The 18,791-nt window shown below is 47.6% G+C and overlaps 1 protein-coding gene across 2 annotated transcripts in view; it reads left to right on the plus strand.

Moving 5' to 3' along the window:
- The window catches only part of TMEM150C (transmembrane protein 150C), a 101,637-nt gene that overhangs the window by 54,450 nt on the left and 28,396 nt on the right, over positions 1-18,791 (plus strand). For both annotated transcript variants that reach the window (XM_029600016.1, XM_029600026.1), the window contains 4 exons: positions 8,303-8,384; positions 17,078-17,131; positions 17,289-17,321; positions 17,424-17,491. In XM_029600016.1, the coding sequence (XP_029455876.1) occupies positions 8,303-8,384; positions 17,078-17,131; positions 17,289-17,321; positions 17,424-17,491 (237 nt within the window). The remainder of the gene's footprint in view (positions 1-8,302; positions 8,385-17,077; positions 17,132-17,288; positions 17,322-17,423; positions 17,492-18,791) is intronic.

Below are 18,791 nucleotides of genomic sequence, written 5' to 3' on the forward strand. Positions count from 1 at the left end.
GCTGCAGCTAAAGCCACCTCTATAGCCCCCCGTGGTTTCCTGGGATCTCAATGTCGTGCTGGCATGGCTCATGCATCTTCCTTTTGAACCTACAATTACCGGACTGGCTAGTACTTATGATGGATGCGAGCCTCCAGGGTTGAAGGGCTGACTGTCAGGAGTTGACAGCGCAAGGCAGTGGAGTACAGAAGAGTCTGTCTGGAGCATCAATTGGCTGGAAGCCTGGGCTGTCCAGTTGGCATGCTTACGATTCGTTGACCAATTGCAGGGTTGAGTGGTCCGGATAATGTCAGACAATGCGATGACAGTGGTTTACAACAATCTCCAGGGAGGAACCAAGAGCCAGCATGTGACGCAGGAAATAGCCTATCCCATGAAATGGGCGGAAGTGCATCTTCAGTCAGTCTCAGCTTTCCACATTGCAGGAAAAGATAATGTAAGAGCCAAATTTTCAGCAGACAGAGTCTGAACCCAAGAGAATGAGAATTGTCAAACGAGGCATTCCAGCTCATAGTGGACCGCTGAGGCCTCCCATTTCTAGACCTGCTGGTGACATCTCAAAATGCGAAGGTTCCTCGTTTCTTCAGTCGCAGGAGAGATCAAAAGTCCTTAGGCATCGATGCTCTTGTGCAGGAGTGGCTGGAGGGCAAGCTCCTATATGCCTTTCCCCCATGGCCCTTGTTGGGCAGAATGATTCGGAGGATCAAGAGTTACTTGGGGATGGTGCCTTTGGTGACACTAGATTGGCCCAGGAGGTCGTGGTATGCAGATTTGCAAAAGATCCTGGTGGACTTTCCTATCTGATTACCAGTTCACAGGGTTCTGCTACGGCAGGGGCCTGTTCTTCACAAAGATCCAACTCAATTTTGTCTTACGGTATGGCCCTTGAGAAGGCTAGGTTGCTGAAGCTTAGATATTCCACTGCGGTGATTGCCACTTTGCTACGAGTGAGAGAGTTCTCCACTTCCTTAGCCTGTCTGTGGGTTTGGTGAGTGTTTGAGGCTTGGTGTGAAGATTACGGGGCTCATCCTTGTTCAGTTAAGATCCCGCTCATTTTGGAATTTTTGTAGGATGGATTGAGTAAAGTGATGGCCCTTAATTCATTCAAGGCACAGGTGGTGGCTCTTGCCTGTTTCTGAGGTCAAGAGGATGGTGGACCCATGTCAGCTCATCTAGATATGCCTTGTTCCTTAAAAGAGGTGAAGCATCTTCATCCTCCTCTGTGGTTACCGGTTCCCTTGTAGAGTCTTAATCTGGTTTTGGATTTTCTGGAAGATTCCACTTTTCGACCACTGCGTAGCCTTCCTTGAGGTTACTTATTTTGAAAACAGTATTTCTTGTAGCAATTTTTCTGCACTTAGAGTCTCCAAACTGCAGGCCTTGTCTTGCTAGGAACCGTTTCTGCGGGTGACTCAGGGGGCAATACAGCTGCATGTTGTTCCATCCTTTTTGCCAAAAGTGGTCTCAGATTTTCACTTGAATCAATAAATTTCCCTGCCAGTTCTGACAGGGAGATGTGAATGAATATTGCCTATTGGATGTCAAGAGGCATATCTTGAGGTAGAGGTTGCTGAACCTCTCAGGAAGATGGACCGGCTGTTTATACTCTATGGTGAGAGTAAACAGGGTGAGCCTGTGTTGCGGGCTATAATAGCCTGCTGAATTAAGGAGGTAGTCACAGTCACATATTTGGATGCTGAGCAGCTGTTGCCTAGTTAGGTTAGGGCTCATTCCATTAAGGCTCAGGCAGTATCATGGGCAGAGAATAGATTGCTGTCTCCTGTCAAGATTTGCCAAGCTGCGATTTGGTCCTCCTTACATACCTTTCCCAGGCATTACCGCCTAGAGGTGCAGGCCTGGGAGGACGCAGCCTTCATACGTGTGGTATTGATCGCACCGCGGGCAGCCTCCTGCCCTGTTCAGGAGTAGCTTTGGTACATCGCACTAGTATGGATCCACTTATCTGAATGCTAAGAAAGGAGAAAATAACTTCTTACCTGATAATTTCCTTTTCTTTAATGAAGATAGATATATCCACCTTCCCACCCTTGGCTGCCAGATGGTTGTGCTGTTGTCCTCCTGCGTGGCTGCGTGTTCCAGGGGTTACTGGTAAGTGTCAATTCAGTCCCTAGACTAGTGTTATTACACTCTTTGTCTAAGCTCAGTGGTTTCCTGTTAGCTGAGTGCTGGAGTGGTTGTCTATTAATAATCAAGTTTTGTTAGTTTGTCCACACTTGGCTTTTGCAGAGAATACTAGCGGGCAGAAGTGAGTGCAGAAGTATATATACCATGATGTCAGCTTTGCTTTGTCTCCATCTGCTGGTAGAGGTGTATAACCAATTGGTGTGGATCAACCAATCTTCAGTAAAGAAAAGGAAATTATCAGGTAAGTAGTAATTTCTCCTTCTGTATATTCATTGTGGATAACCTGTCAACCTGACTAGCTAGGTGTGTCCAAGGACTGTGTTAGGAGCCAATAATGCAAAAAACAATTTACCCAAGTTACCGGTAGCAGGGCTGGGTGAAAATTGCCCATCAAATATGTGGGTAAAAGTACATGGGATGACAGGAGAACAATATGTGTACTTTTATCCACAGAAAAAGTAGGTGAGGTTTGGTTGGGGGAGGCAACAATGCATATCATTTTTGTATTTTCAAAACTACGCACTTTTTTTTTTTTTTTTAGGGGAAAAATATCTGCAGAGAAGGTGCACATTTCTGGGTACTTACTCCCTGGGCAGTTTTCAGATGGAAAGTATGTGCATACTTTCTATTTGAAAATTGGTGCAAACTCTTGTGGGAGGAGGCGGGGGGGGGGGGGGGGGGGAGTATCCAGAGCCTTTCCAACCATCCACATGGTTTTGAAACGTGCTCCCTTTATATTTGCTTTCCTGACACATACATCAAGAGGCTGCAGCAGATTTAAAATGCAGCACTCAGGCTGTCGACTGGAGCAGGTTTCCAGAATAGAATAACACCGGTGCTGAAAGGCCTGCATAGGATGCTGGTAAAGTTCCATAGTCAGTCCAAAATATTTACATTAGTATTTAGGTCATTGCATGGTCAAGCTCAGAGTTACTTATTAGAACATCTAGTGCGATATGCATCTATTCATCAACTTTGTTGCGTTTTAGAGAGCCTCTTAGTAGTTCCATCAGCTGGGTACTACAAATTGACCTGTACTAGATCCAGAGCCTTTTGTTATATAGTTCCCCACCTGTTTGGAATCGGCTTCCAAAAGAGGCTTGGCTGACTGTAGAGTTTTAAGAAGTTAATTAACTATTAGCTCTTCGCAAAAGCATCTAATAATTGATGGAGTTGCAATTATCCATCTAGCTGCTTTCTAGGGCTGATTGGGTTAATTTTTTAATCTTTTTTTTTTTAATATTTATAATACAGCCACAGACAAAATTTGAATATAATATGTCTGGTTGGGTTAATTTTGATGGCATTTTTCAACCTGAGTAAATGGTTACTTACACGAGCTGTTTGAACAATGCCCACCCTGTGTGATGACCCTGGCTGCAGTGCAGCCCTCCTGTCTGCAGGGGCCCTCGGTGGATCATGTTCATACTGCCTCAGTCCTCTAATTGTCCATGGCTTGGAAGACCTGCTGGCAGCCATGTTTGCAGCATGATGCAGCAATTCTCCTTCCTTATAAGCCAGCCTTTAGCCTCAGCTTGGAGTCTCACCTTCCATGTTGTGGTAATTCTAACTGTTGCCTTAGACGTTAGCTTTGGTTATTGTTTGGCTTTCTTTTCTTTGTGTGGCTTTCTGTTTTGCTCAGTGGTCTTGTCCTTGTGTTCTGTTTTCTGTTTTTTGTTTTTTTTGTGGTGCATTCTTGTGGCCTGTCCTGTGTTTTATTTGTGGGCAACTTTTGATGTTCTCCCCTTGTTTCTGCAGGCTTGTCCTGCTCCAGTGCGTGCCCCTCCTGTTTTCCTGTCCCCAAGTGCACCTCCACTTGAAGTCCTGCTGGCCACCAGAATCCAAAGGTTCAACCTGAGAGGGAAATGGCCAAACCTTACCTGCACAGCCTGATCCTGCCGTCAGCTTCTCTACTACTCTTGGCCTGGGGGATGCCCTTAATTCCAGCCAGTATGGCCTGACACTCGGGGGGGGGGGGGGGAGTTAAAAATACATAAAGACAATCTGAAATGATCAGTACCAAAAACATAGGCAGATCATGCTGCTAAGGTGAAGAACTCAGAGTAGTTTTCCTAGCCAGAGAAAGGTGGTGCAGGCCCAGTAGATGGCTCATCCTCCACTACCCTCCAGGGCAGTGAGGGCAAGGCATTTTCCTGGCTAGCAGACTACCTCACCTCATTCACAAATGCAGAACACAGAAAAACCCTCACCAAATAAGAATAAAAAATGAATAAAGTATAAATAGGTGCAGACAAGAAAACTAAACTGGACACCAATACAAGCAAGACTCATATGCAGTGCAATAATGCAAAAAACAAATATCACAATTCTTCAAAAAACATCATCAAGAAATATAAAATCAATCTTGATAGTAAACCATGCTAATAAAAATATTTCAGAACAGATAAAGAATAGAGCACATAGGAGATATTCAAAAGCCATGTAGATGGATAACTGAACAGGAGGTAGTGACTGAACATGTTATCCATGTAAAAGGCTAATATGGCAATTTCAACCAGTTATCCGGCTAAATTATAGCCAGATAAGTTATGTGGCTATAATTTAGCCAGATATAAAAGGGGCATTCCAGGGAGGGGTTCCGTTATCTAGCTAACTTAGCCGAATATCAGGTATATCCAGCTAAGTTAGCCGGATAACTTTAGACTTGCTCGGAAGCAGGTCTCATGTGGCCGGATAACTTTAAGCCTAACCAGTCATATTCAGTGACCATTTAGGGTTAAAGTTATCCGGCTCTGTGTAGCCAGATAACTTTAAACAAGTATATGCAGCAGGATGTTTATCCTGCTGCATATACTGGACAAGTTATCCAGCTAACTTCAGCTGGAAAACTTATCCATTAAATGGCCTACTGAATATGGACCCCATAATAATTAAGAAGAATAAGGATAAAAAAGTTAAACATTTCCCAAAAATCAATTAAAAATTCAAAACAGCAGACATAATAAAACACCCAATAATAACTAATAAGGATAAAAAGTTCCCCTTTTCCATACCTATGAACTTTTGATTTCCAGTCACCCTGAGATTGCAGTGGATTAGTGGAGGAGGGGGGGGGGGGGAAACACACACTTTCTCCTCTCTCTTTCATATACACATGCATACTCGCACTCAAGAACCCTTCTACCCTCTCTTCTCACTCCCCTCTTCCACTTTCTCCCTCCCCTTCCCTCCCAATCACCTTTTAGTCATTTACCCCTCCTCCACTCACTTAGTTATTCATTCTCCTCTGTCACTCACTCACTCACCCACCCACCCAATCTCCTTCCCTCATTCTTACCCCTTCCTTCTGTCACTCTCCTTCCTTCCCACTCCCTGCTCAATCATGTTCTCTCTGTCCCACTCACTCCCTTCCCTTTCTGTCACTCTTCCTCCTCACTCACTCCCTTCCCTCCCTCCCCCACACTCACCCCCTTCCTTCTCAGTCACACACCCCCCCCCCCCCCCCCAGTTATTCATTTCCCTTCTCTCTGTCACATTCCCTTCCCTTTTCTTCCCTCTGTCACTCACCACTCTCACCCCCTTTGTTTTCCTTACTCATACCTCTTCCCTTCCCTACCCACTATCAGGCCGATTCAGTAAAGTCCGCGGGAGAGCAGACTTCGCCCTTCGACGGTGCACTTCACATGCACCGGCGAAGGGCGCGTGCACCGGCCCTTCGCCGGTGCACGCAATTCTGTATTTAAATTAGGTGACGCAGTAAAAACAGGGAAAAGGAGGCGCTAGGGACACTAGCGCGTCCTTAGTGCCTCCTTTTTGACAGGAGCGGCGGCTGTCAGCAGGTTTGACAGCCGACGCTCAATTTTGCCGGCGTTGGTTCTCGAGCCCGCTGACAGCCACAGGCTCGGAAACCGGACGCCGGCAAAATTGAGCGTCCGGTTTTCGGCCCGACAGCCGCTGGCCGAATTAAAATTATTTTTTTTTTTTTCCTTTTTTTCCTTTTTTGGTGCACAGAAAAGCAGTTTTTACTGCTTTTCTGTGCACTTTCCCGGCGGCGTAAGAAATTAGCGCCGACCTTTGGGTCGGCGCTAATTTCTGAAAGTAAAATGTGCGGCTCGGCTGCACATTTTACTTTCTGTATCCCGCGTGCATACCTAATAGCGCCCTCAACATGCATTTGCATGTTGAGGGTGCTATTAGGTGCCGCGGGTTGGAAGCGCGTTTTCCTCCCCTTACTGAATAAGGGATAAGGGAAAACACGCGTCCAAGACCAGGCTAACAATGCGCTCCATGGGAGCGCACTGTACTGTATCGGCCTGTATGTGATTCACCATTTCTGCCAGGGTCATTGTCATCGTCTTCCTGCTGGCTGGGTTCTGGAAGCCTGCCAACAGGTCAACTTCAGGCCCACCACTGTGCAGGGCCTCTTCTCGCTGGTGGAGAATGCCAGCACTTTGCTTCACGGTGCCACAGGGCCTGTTCATGCTGGCAAGGGGTGAGAATGCTGCCATGGAACGGGTCCTCTTCTTGCTGGCAGGGGGTGGGAATCCTGCCAACATGTCATTTAATAGTACCAATGCTCTGGCCTACATGCCTGACATTATCCAGGGCCTGACATCACACGGGATGCATATGTAAATTTTAGAGAGATAGGCCAGCCGGAAGAAAGATAGTGATGGGCTGGATTTGGCATGCAGGCTGTAGTTTGCCCATACCTGCTCTATGCAGATACACAGATAATTACCCTGCTGTAGAAAGAAGCAGGAAGTGTAATTGTGTCCATGAACTCGTGTTTGCTTGGTATTTCTGCTTGTCTTTTGAATAGCAGACTTAAATTGACGGACTTAAAAATAGAGACCCTAAAAGCAGGCTTATCGAGCCCACTGGGGCTATTTCTTTCTATGTTGAGGGATGAGACTTTTGGTCCCTCTTCAGTAGATGAATGTGCTTCTAATCTGAAAAGAAAGATTTTGGGGGGTAACATTTGATTCCTTCTTCAACGAGAGTTAGCACCAGGGAGTAAGACTTCTCGGCAGCCTCCCAGGGGGTAGTCAGGTCCTGATGGGACCATCCCTCCTGGTATTTGAGGCACTGTATGCACTATCCAGCTAGGGTGATACCGGGGAGCTCGGTTCACTCATCCTGCATGAGGGGACCTTGGCGAGCTCGAGCCTGTTTGAGTAAAGTTTGTTTAAAAAAAAAAAAAGAAGAGAGGTTTTCAGAGTGAAGGTAGGCTGCAGGGAGTTGGAATTCTCCCGTTTCTCCTTGCTTATTCTTCAGTTGGCTCTCTCTTCGCTTCCGCCATCCCTGTTTGCCGCTGTTTGGGGGGCAGTGCTGCTTTGGGACTTGCCTTCATACTGCATGGTGGGACCCATGCGGCTTTTGCACAGCGGCCTGTGCACTTGGTGCCTCGCGGGGAAGGAGGGGGGCAGGCACCTCAGAGATGGGGTCAGGGTCCCAATTAAAGGCTCACCGGGAGTCTGGGGGCTCGCTCCGTCACAGAAGATCTCAGAGAATACGGGATTTTCTAGGAAGGTATTTCTGTGTATCACCTGAGAACTGAAGATTTTGTTTTGACAGGCAGGTGCTTAGTTTTATACCATCATGAGGGGAAGAAAATAGGAAGTGGAGTGGGTAATGCTGTTATTATTATGGATATTGGTTTTATTATGTTGACTTGTTAAATTCCAAGTTTACTTGTTGACTTGTTAAATTCCAAGTTTACTCTCCTTGTTGAATGTAACTTTGTTCTTCCTGTTCAATCTATTGTTTTTGGTTACACTCTCTGGTTCAATTCCCCAATTCGATGTAAACCGATCTGATATGGTCTTCAACCATGAAGGTCGGTATAGAAAAATGTTAAATAAATAAAATAAATAAATATCATGATTTATGTTTAATTTTTATTTTGTATTTTATTTATGATTTTGGTGATGTATTGATGTGCTCAACTTCTATGTTTCGTTTATCTTCATTTTACTATGCAGGTGCTTACACTATTAATGCCGTATTTGTTTTAGTTTATATATTTTTTTTTGTTATCTGTAGTACATCACTTTGATCTAGTTTGCAACCTGGAGAAACGATTTATAAATATTTAAATTAGCACACACACACTTTGTTTTTGTGGGACTTTTTTGTAGCGAATTTCAATGTGATTTTATTTTATTTTATCTCTTTACTATTTCCTGAAATACAGGGATGGATGGGAAGAGATGCAGTGTCTGGCTATTCTTACCCCTTGTGTTTTCTGTGTTCACTACTGCTGGACTCTGGATAGTGTAAGTGACCTTCAACTTAGTATGACTGTCAGTTACTGTAAATGTAGGATTTGGCTTGCCTGATCAGTGGTCGCTCCCCCTAACTTGCACAAGGGCATCTGACTGCCTTCTAACCCACTCTGGTGCTGCTCCAGCAGGCTCGAGCTTGGAGCCTCGTAGTCGTGAGGGAGCTGCCATTCCCTGCATGGTTTAATTTGCAAGACTGCTGGAGTGATACCAGCAGATTAAAAGGCAATCAGAGGCCCTCATGCAGGTTAGTGGGAGCACTAGAATTGAGCACTCCTGAAAAGAGGTTCATTTTCAGGAGAGCCTAATCGAGTGGGGGAGAGCTCTGCATTCAGCTCTTGGATGGTGAGGCCTCCAAGGAGTCATCTCAAGTGATTCCTGACTGTTCAGCCAGAGGATATGTTAGGATTTGCAGGTATGTGGGCCCTGGGCTGAGGTGAGAGATGGTACCGCCCACAGGGAGGAGCCCTGTGAGCCTCACCGTCTGGAGGCGAGGTCTCAGCCGAAGTCAGACACAGCTGTGGAATAGAGTCTTTATTAGAGAGAGAGAGAGACACTGCCCGAGGAGCAGGGAGTGCAGGAGAAAGTCACAGAGTCAGTGCGGTGGGATATACCCAGAGGGGATACCTCAGTAATGGAGATCCGGCAATGGTCTGCAAAGTGGGGTACACCGATGAGGTTCCACTGTAGCGATGATTCGGTAGTGGCCAGCAGCACAGGGTACATCGAAGGGATTCTTCACTTAGAGATGGTACAGTAGTGGCCCGCAGCGCAGGGTACGCCGGAGAGGATTCCACACTAGAGATGGTACAGTAGTGGTCCATAGCAGAGGCCCCGGGGAACGGGGATAGGCAGCAGTCCAAGGCAAGAAGGCCTTCCGAGGAGCAGATAGCCAGAGATGAGGAAGGGCCCCCGAGGAGCGGGTACTTATGCCAAACGTGCAGGAACTGGAACGGGAGGTCCATAGTGGGCGAAGCAGATTCAGCAATGAGGGAACTCTATGCCAAATCTTCAGTAGGCAGGGCCAGCCGGCTTAAGTATCATGGAGTGAAGACGTCATCCGGAAGGGACACCCCCAAGGTTCCCACCATGACGTGCTTAAGATTGGCCTGTGCACGCGTGCGCTCCTAAGTAATCCCGAAGCCAAGATGGCAGTTGGCAGCGCTCACGTCGTCCCAGGGAAGCCAGACAGGTCGGCGGTAGCTGGCGGAGGCTGCCACTCTCCCCAACGGTGTCAATGCAGCAAAGAAAGAGGTGAGCATTAGTGGTTGCAGCCATCTGCGACTGACAGGCATAATAGTATCCCCCTTCTTAGGGCCCCTCCCCGGGGGTTTTAGCTACTGTGGGTGAGAAGCATGGAACTATTTGATCAGTACCTTGTCGAGGATGTTGGCTGCAGTCTCCCAACTATTCTCTTTAGAACCAAATCTTTCCCATGAGATGAGATATTCCCAACGCCTTCCGTGCTTCCTTATGTCTAAGATGTCCTAAACCTGATATGTTATATCCTCTTCAGCAGTTAGAGGTTGGGGTTCAGGCGGTTCTTTGAAAATTCAGACAGGATGAGAAGTTTTAAGAGCAAGATGTGGAAGGCGTTGTGGATTTTAAGTGAAGTGGGTAACCGAAGGCTGTAAGTAACTGGACCCAGTCGGCGAAGTACTGCAAAAGGCCCGATGTACCTGGGAGCAAAGTGAGCTGAGGGCGGATGAAGCGAGTGCTGAGCCACACTTTGTCTCCAGGGTTCAACTGAGGAGCTGCCCGATGATGGGCATCGTAGAACTTCTTTGCCCTTTGACCAGCTTACTGTAGAAGTTGTTTGGTGTATTCCCAGAGTTGGTGTAACTCTTGCACAGAGGCCTGTGCCACCGGAGACAACACAGACAGAGGTACTGGAAGAGGAGGCAGAGGCTGGTATCTGTAAACAATTTGGAAGGGTGATGATCCAGTAGAAGCAGACTGGTGGGAGGTCAAGGCAAACTCAGCCCAGGGTAGTAGATCGGACCAGTCCCTCTGCCTAGAGTTCACATATGCCCGGAGAAACTGCTTTAAGGTACGGTTCGTCCTCTCTGTCTGTCCATTGGCCTGCAGATGGTAGGCTGATGTGAGGTCCAGGGATATGTCAAATTTCTTGCACAATGACCTCCAGAATTTCACCGTAAATTGCACCCCTCGATCAGAGAGTATGTGTCTTGGGAGTCCATGGAGGCGAAAGACGTGGCGAATAAATAATTTTGCAAATTCCGGAGCCAAAGGTAGACCAGGTAATGCCACGAAGTGAGCCATCTTCGAAAAGCGGTCCACAGTGACCCAGATGATGGTGTTGCCACTGTATGGAGGTAAATCCACCATGAAATCCATGGCTATATGTCCACGGCTCACTAGATACAGGAAGTGGTTGAAGGAGCCCCAAAGGCGGCCTGTCAGCGGCTTCTGACAGGCGCAAGTGGGACATGATTCTACATTCGCTTGAGCGTCCTTTTTCATGGTTGGCCACCAGTAGAACCTTTGAAAAGTAGAAAGCGTTCTAGCTTGTCCGGGGTGACCTGCGAGCAAGGAGTCATGTGCCCATCTGAGGATTTTCCTTCTGAGTGGTCGGGGAACCACCGTCTTCCCAGCTGGCACTGTGTGTGTGGCAGAGCGGAGCACCCTCGTTGGGTCGATGATGTGCCGGGGAGTATCTGAACATCTTCCATAGAGAACGAACGGGAGAGTGCATCGGCTCAAGTTTTCTTATTGGCTGGCCGCTATCGCAAGAGAAAATCGAACCGGGTGAAAAATAGAGACCAACAGGCCTGCCTGTGATTAAGGCGTTGAGCATGGTGTAAGTACTCGAGGTTCTTGTGGTCGGTGTAAATCGTAATTTGGTGCTTCGTTCCCTCGAGCCAGGGATGCCACTCCTCGAAGGCTAATTTAATCGCCAGTAATTCCTTGTCCCCGATTCCGTAATTACGCTCCGCAGGAGAGAAGCGTCAGGAGAAAAACGAACATGGGTGCAAGGTGTGATTGGCTGAATTCTGGCTGAGGACTGCACCAACACAGACATCTGAAGCGTCCACTTTGACGATGAAGGGTCGTCGGGGATCTGGGTGACGTAAACATGGTTCTCATAGGAACGCCTCCTTGAGTTCTTGGAAGGCGGTCACGACTTCAGATGACCACTGGGAGGGATTGGCTCCCTTTTGAGTCATAACTGTGAGTGGGGCAGTCAGTGTTGAATAATGGTGGATGAATGACCTGTAGTAGTTACTAAAACCCAGGAATCTTCGAAGCGCTTTAAGACTTGTGGGTTGAGGCCAATACCGAATGCTCTTAGTCTTTTGTGGGTCCATCTGAACCCCTGCTTGACACCACATAGCCCAGAAAGGGAACAGACTCCTGGTGAAAGGAGCATTTCTCTAGTTTGGCATATAATTGGTTGTCCCTCAAGCATTGTAAGACGTTAGTGACGCCCAAGTGGTGGCTCTGAAGGTCTTGTGAAAAAACCAGAATATCGTCCAGATATACCACTACACAGCTGTAGAGCATATCTTTGAAGATTTCGTTCATCATATTCTGAAATACTGCTGGAGCGTTGCAGAGGCCAAACGGCATTACTAAATATTCAAAATGCCTGTCGTGGGTTTTAAATGCAGTTTTCCATTCGTCGCCCCGGTGTATCCTGATCAAGTTATACGCTCCTCTGAGGTCTAATTTGGTAAATATTTTGGCCCCTTGGAGCCTGTCAAAAAGTTCAGAGATTAATGGCAATGGGTAGCAAGCCTTCTGGGTGATCTCATTTAAGCTGCGGTAATTTATGCATGGCCGGAGGGAGCCGTCCTTTTTTCCTCACAAAAATGAACCCGGCTCCAGCGAGAGACTTAGAAGGCCGAATGAAGCCTTTCGCCAAATTCTCTTGCATATATTCAGACATGGCCTTTGTCTCAGTCAGAGAAAGTGGGTACACCCTTCCTCTGGGAGGCTCTGTGTTGGGTAATAAGTTTATAGCGCATTCAAATGAGCGGTGAGGCGGTAGAGTGTCCGCGGCTTTCTTGGAGAACACGTCTTTAAAAGAGGAGTACTGCAGTGGAAGACCCGGAAGGGATGTTGTAGTAGTTAAGCAAGGCATAGGGGACACGATCTCCAAGCACGTCCCATGGCAGGAGTTGCCCCAATGGGTCAGTTGTAAAGTGCTCCAATCGAATTGTGTGTGCAGTTGTAACCTCAGCAGTCCAAGCACCACAGGGTGTATAGCCTTATCTAGGACCAAGAAAGAAATGGTCTCTGTGTGCAGTGATCCGGTGCGAAGTTGATTGGGGACCGTGGAGAGGGTAACTTCGCCTGGTAATGGTTTGCCATGAATAGAAGACAGTAGCAATGGTGTAGGTGTCCGGATGGTGGGGATTCGTAGGTGTTCCACGAGTTCTTTAAGTATAAATTTCCCACCAGCCCCAGAGTCCACCAGTGCCAGGGCATGAGTTGATAGAGACAGGCAGTGTTAGCAGAGGAGATGGCGCAGTCAGGCCTAGGAGTAGTCCTCCGGAAGATCCTAGGCCTGGGAGTTACCCGGTCAGAGTGGACAGGAGGGTACCGCATGACCTGGTTGGCCACAATACATGCAAAGACCTGATCTTCACCAACGACGCCTCTCCTTAGCAGATAGATGACTGTGACCCATTTGCATCGGTTCCTCTTCCTCTGTGCTGGGTGTAGGAGCAGTCTGGGTAGTAGGTGTTGGGCAAATACGTGGAACACCCGAAGACATTCTCTTGGATCCTCTTGCCTCATGTGAACGCTCACGCAGACAGCAATCAATGCGACCGGCGAGGTCGATGAGGGAGTCCAAGGCCTTAGGGAGCTCTCGTGCTGCTAATTCGTCCTTGATGCGTGAGCTTAGACCTTCTAGGAATATGGCACGCAGGCAGCCCAGGTCCCAGTGTAATTCTGAAGAAAGAGTCCTAAACTCAATGACATACTCTGTCAGCGACCTGGCACCTTGTTGCAGATGCAGGAGTGCAGATCCGGAGATGGTCTTGCGACCGTGGTCGTCAAATACGGAGAGGAATAGGGCAAGGAAGCCCGGCAAGTCGTTGAGGATCGAATCCTTTCACTCCCAAAGGGGTGACACCCAGGCCAAGACTTTTCCGTCCAGGAGGGACAAGATGTACATAGTTTTGGAACCTACATCGGGGAAGTATGCAGTTTGTAAGGAAAAGTGCATGCTGCACTGATTCAAAAAGCCCCTACACAACAAGGGGTCACCTGCGAAACAAGGAGGTGCCAACAAGGGCACTGGAGGCCGGAACGGTGACGCATGTGAAGCAGGTCTTGGCTTGGCAGGTGTCGAAGCAGAGTCCAGCCGATTATTCAATTGATTTATGGCGTTAGCCAAAGTTTCTAATACCTTTTGCTGCTCTGTAATTCGCTGGGCCAGGCCAGGGATGGCCTGAATCGCCGAGTCCTGAGCCGGGTCAATGGACTTGGCAATTTGATAGGATTTGTAGGTATGTGGGCCTTGGGCTGAGGTGAGAGATGGTACCACCCACGGGGAGGAGCCCTGTGAGCCTCACCGTCGGGAGGCAAGGTCTCAGCCAACGTCAGACACAGCTGTGGAATAGAGCCTTAATTATAGATAGAGAGAGAGAGGCACTGCCTGAGGAGCAGGGAGTGCAGGAGAAAGTCACAGAGTCAGTGCGGTGGGGTATACCCAGAGGAGATACCTCAGTAGTGGAGATCCGACAATGGTCCGCAGAGCAGCGATGATTTGGTAGTGACCAGCAGCGCAGGGTACATCGAAGGGGTTCCTCACTTAGAAATGGTATGGCAGTGGCCCGCAGCATGGGGTACCAGTGAGGGTTTCCCAGTAGAGGTCCACAGTGCAAGATACACCAAAGAGGTTTCCAACTAGAGATGGTACGGTAGTGGCCGCAGCGCGTGGTACACCGAAGAGGATTCCACACTAGAGATGGTACAGTAGTGGTCCGTAGAGTCAAGGTACTCACAATGACGTATGTTCCAGCAGAGGCCCCGAGGATCGGGGATAGGCAGCAGTCCAAGGAAAGAAGGCCCTCCAAGGAGCAGATAGCCAGAGACTAGGAAGGGCCCCAAGGAGCAGGTACCCAGAGCGTCTCACGCCAAATGTGCAGGAACTGGAACGGGAGGTCCGTAGTGAGCAAAGTGGATTCAGCAATGAGGGAACTCATTTCCAAGTCGTCAGTAGGCAGGACCAGCCGGCTTAAGTATCGTGGAGTGAATACGTCATCCGGAGGTGATGCCCCTGAGGTTCCAAGCCATGACGTGCTTAAGACTGGCCCGTACACACGTGCACTCCTAAGTAATCCCGAAGGCAAGATGGCGGTCGACAGCGCCCACGCCGTCCCGGGGACGCCAGGCTGGTTGGCAGTAGCTGGTGGAGGCTGCCACTCTCCCCAACGGTGTCAATGCAGCAAAGAAAGAGGTGAACATTAGTGGTCGCAGCCGTCTGCGACTGGGCGTAACAGGATGAGGCTATAGAGCAAAGTTAGTCCTTAAGGGCTGCAAGCAAATCCGATTATTTTTTTTATTGTTTTCAGGATGTCTGTTCTTTATGCTCATGAGCTATATTTGCATATGTTTTGTCTAAGAATCATGTTAGTCTGCATATTAGGAATCCTGACAACCAACCTAGTTTGAGGCCTTCGAATATCAGACTTACACAATCCCTGCTTCAAGAGGCTGTAGCAGGTGCCAGAGCGTCTTTTGCAGACAGACTGTGGTTGTGCTTATGCTGATAGCCCCGTAGTGTCATGCTTTAAAAATGATTAGTTTTTGTATTTTGTTGGCACAGCTTCCCTGTGCATTTGGTAGAGACAAGGACAGAACTGGAATTCAAGAGAGCATGGGAAAGCACAGCAGGGAGATCTTTGAGGAAGTGGAAGGGGCTATAAATCTGAGCAGGAAATGTGGATGGGCAGATTGGAGGGGGATGTATGGTCTTTATCTGCCTTCATTCTCTCTGTTTCTATGGTTTGCTTGACACCTTTTTTTTTTTTTTTTTTGTGTCAATTCATATTGGGGTAAATATTCAGCCTGACACCTAACTTTTAGCCTGTACAAACTCAGCTGGTTTTCATGTTTCATGCATTTAAAAGTATCTGTTTACACACAAAGAGGCAGATTTCAAAGACCTACGCACACCGGGCCTATTTTCAAAAGGCCCGGCGGCGCGCGTAAAGCCCTGGGACGCATGTAAGTCCCGGGGCTTGAAAAAAGGGCCGGGGCCAGAGGCCTCCACACGGCCGCTGTGCTGGGGGATCGCGTGCTGGCAGTTGGCCGGCACGCGCAGGTTACGCCTTCCTCTGGCAGGTGTAACTTGTGAGATAAAGGTACGAGTTTTTGGGGTTTTTTTTCGGGCTGGGGGGTGGGACAGGTAGGGGAAGGAGGGGGGGGGAAAGGAAATTTCCCTCTGAGGCCGCTCTGATTTCAGAGTGACCTCGGAGGGAACGGGGAAAGCCAGCTGGTCACCCCAAGGGCTTGGCACACGTAAGTTGTACTAGTGTGCACCCTCTTGCGTGCGCCGACTCCTGATTTTATGACATGCGCACGGCTGCCCGCGCATGTTCTAACATCAGTTATACATTTGTGCGCGCCAGGTAGCGCGTACCTTTTAAAATCTGCCCCAAATAGTGTTAAACATGTAAAATATGTGCATTAATGGCATGCCTAGTGTGCACAGATGTGTTTTTGTATTTTGGGTTTTTTTTAAATGGGGAAATGTAAGTGCATGGTTTCCAAGCATGTTTCCTGGGCTGCCTCTTTTCTACGTGGTGAAAAGGTGGGTGGGGTTTGTACATTGTGAAAGTACACATGTACCTTCTGGTGAGTAAAAATCCACTTACCTGGTGTGGCATACTTATTTTTTTAAAAAGTTCTTACTGTTTCTCCAATTCTTAGATAGGCTAATTGTAATTTTAGTCTTGTAAAAGGCACCTAAACCTTCTGAAAATTTACCCCATTCCACTCACGTGCCACTTAGATTTCCTGAAGTTCTTTCAACCTATATTCTGGTTATCTTGATTTTTACGTAATTTAATTGGTTTATCCAGACAGCCAGATTAAGGAAAACACTTTTTTTTCTAATTCAACCGGGGTTAGGAGGCATTTGCCAGAGAGCTCAGTGTCAGTGGCAGAGGGCAGCTGTGAGCTTGCATTCTGGGTCTGCTTCTGAATGACACTGGTTTATATTTTATTTTCCCTTTGCCTTTTTATTCTCTTTTATCTGAGGCCTTTCTCCGGTTCCTCCTTTAACCCTCTGCTAGGGGGGGGAGGATCTGATGACCCAGATTGTGTCTACAGAATTATTATTCCTGCTTGCTTACAGTGTTGGATCGTTTTTTTTCTACCTCCTGGAGGAGGAAGGACTGAGTCTTGTCACAGCAAGATAGGAACCTGATAACTTGCTGCCTTGGCCTGTCCGCCCGCCTGAAAAGTCAGCATAGCTGCTGCCCCCTCCCAATTACAGCCTCCCATATTGTGCCACAGGAGAGATTGTGACTCTCCCCAGCCCCTCCACAGTCAGCCAGACCATCCCTCGCTACTCCACCAGCGCTCTGCCTAAACTTGGATGCCTCGGGGTAGAAGAGTCCTTATGCTTTGCAGGAAAGCCGAAGTCCTTTATGCACGTGGAATAAAATCGCAGGTTTAAACATGCACGCTACGCTCTCTTCTGACAGGTACTTTATCGCTGTGGAGGATAACAAAATTTTTCCGCTCAACCTGTCAGACAGGTACTGTTTTTGATTTTATTTTATTGTTTTTAATTAACTTAAAATTACACAAATGAAAGTTTCAAAGGGAGGAGGAAAAAAGTGAAGAATTTATTTCAACTTTTTTTTTTTCTCCTCCACCTTCTCTTCCTTTTTTTTTTGTTCTACTTCTTCTCAGGAAACCTGGTTCCAAACCTCCACCTTACATAAGGTAATTGAACATTTTGTCTTTTCCGCGTGTCCTTTGATGTGGCAGGAACGTGGAGCCTTCCAGAGCTGCGGTTCCAGTGAATGCACTTTTGTGTCTTTGAAGTATTGCAGGGGATGCCCCGCCTGCGAGCTGTGTGTTCAGCCAAGTTATGAACATGGCGGCCTTCCTAGGTAGGACCCAGCAGGGAGCATCTTTTCTTTACATATCATGTTAATCTGTTCAGCTCTTGAAATCTGTTTCGATATGACAGTGCACAGCTGGCGGGGCGGGGGAGGGTCACAAGTCTCCTTGCCGCAGCAGTGCAGCGATGCCCCCTTCTTTCATTTCATTTCATTTATTAACATTTATTAATCACTAAACACAACAAAATTGAGGCCTAAGCGATTTAGAATGGAACATCCATAAACTTATATCAAAAACAAAACAACAATAACATCACAGACTCAAATATATCATAGAACTGCCGGCATTAGAAATTCAACCCTTACATCATGAGCAGAATGTAAAAATTTTCCACCAGATAGCAGAACCACCGCAGAGGAAGTCCTCTTTCCAGAGTTAAGGATGCCAAACCTCTTTAATGATCCTGCTTTTTTTTGTGTGCAATAATAAGGGGGAAATGAAGATCAGGGATTTTTTTATTTTTTTTTTAATCACAAAAATCTTACATATGGCTCCGTGTCTGCATTGTTATATATGGGAGACCCCAGTTTCATGCCTAGATCCAGCTCCTGCTTGATGAGCTGGCACTCGGGAGATTGCTGCGGAGGCAGCATGCCCAGTCCCTGAGGTAGGGATGGCGGTCTCGAGTCTTGTTCAGCAGCCGCAGCTACAGGCTGACTCCTACACTGTGCTTGTGTCTGGTTCCAGAGGGAACAGGATTTGCTCCTAAACTGGAGGATTGTTGCTTTGATGTCTGGACCAGAAGAAGGAGATTAAAAATTGGGAGAGAGGCAGAAACTTGGATAGCTGCCCGTGTAGGCCCATGGTACTTCAGCCTTGGATGCCCCCATTCTCCAACAGCAATGGCTGTGATCAGGGTTGTAGCAGATTCCAAATGAGCTGGAAACTCCAGAAATAGGAGAAGAGTACAAGGTAAAACTAGAAACTGAAGTGAACTTTGAATTAAGTGAGAGCTAAGGAAAGGACAGGTGTGCCTCATTCTGCCTCTTGCTCTTTAGGAGTGGCACCCCACTGGAGGTCAGGAGAGTGATGAGAAGAGGACAACAGAGACCCAGGGCCTGATTTACAAAAAGCATATTGACCAAGGGCTGCTTTTTGCTTACTCAGGAAGGGTTTTTCCTCCTACGTGTGGCATATTTTGGCTTTGCTGCAAGCAAGGGATAGTGCTGCTGCTGCTGCTGCTTCAAATTATTAATGTCCTGTTTCCCTGAACGTTCCCAGACCAGTCTAGACTCCTGGGTTTTGCATCCCTGCCAGCAGATGGAGACAGAGAAAGTTTAACAGACA

The sequence above is a fragment of the Rhinatrema bivittatum genome, chromosome 1 (assembly GCF_901001135.1).
Source record: "Rhinatrema bivittatum chromosome 1, aRhiBiv1.1, whole genome shotgun sequence".
NCBI lineage: Eukaryota > Metazoa > Chordata > Amphibia > Gymnophiona > Rhinatrematidae > Rhinatrema > Rhinatrema bivittatum.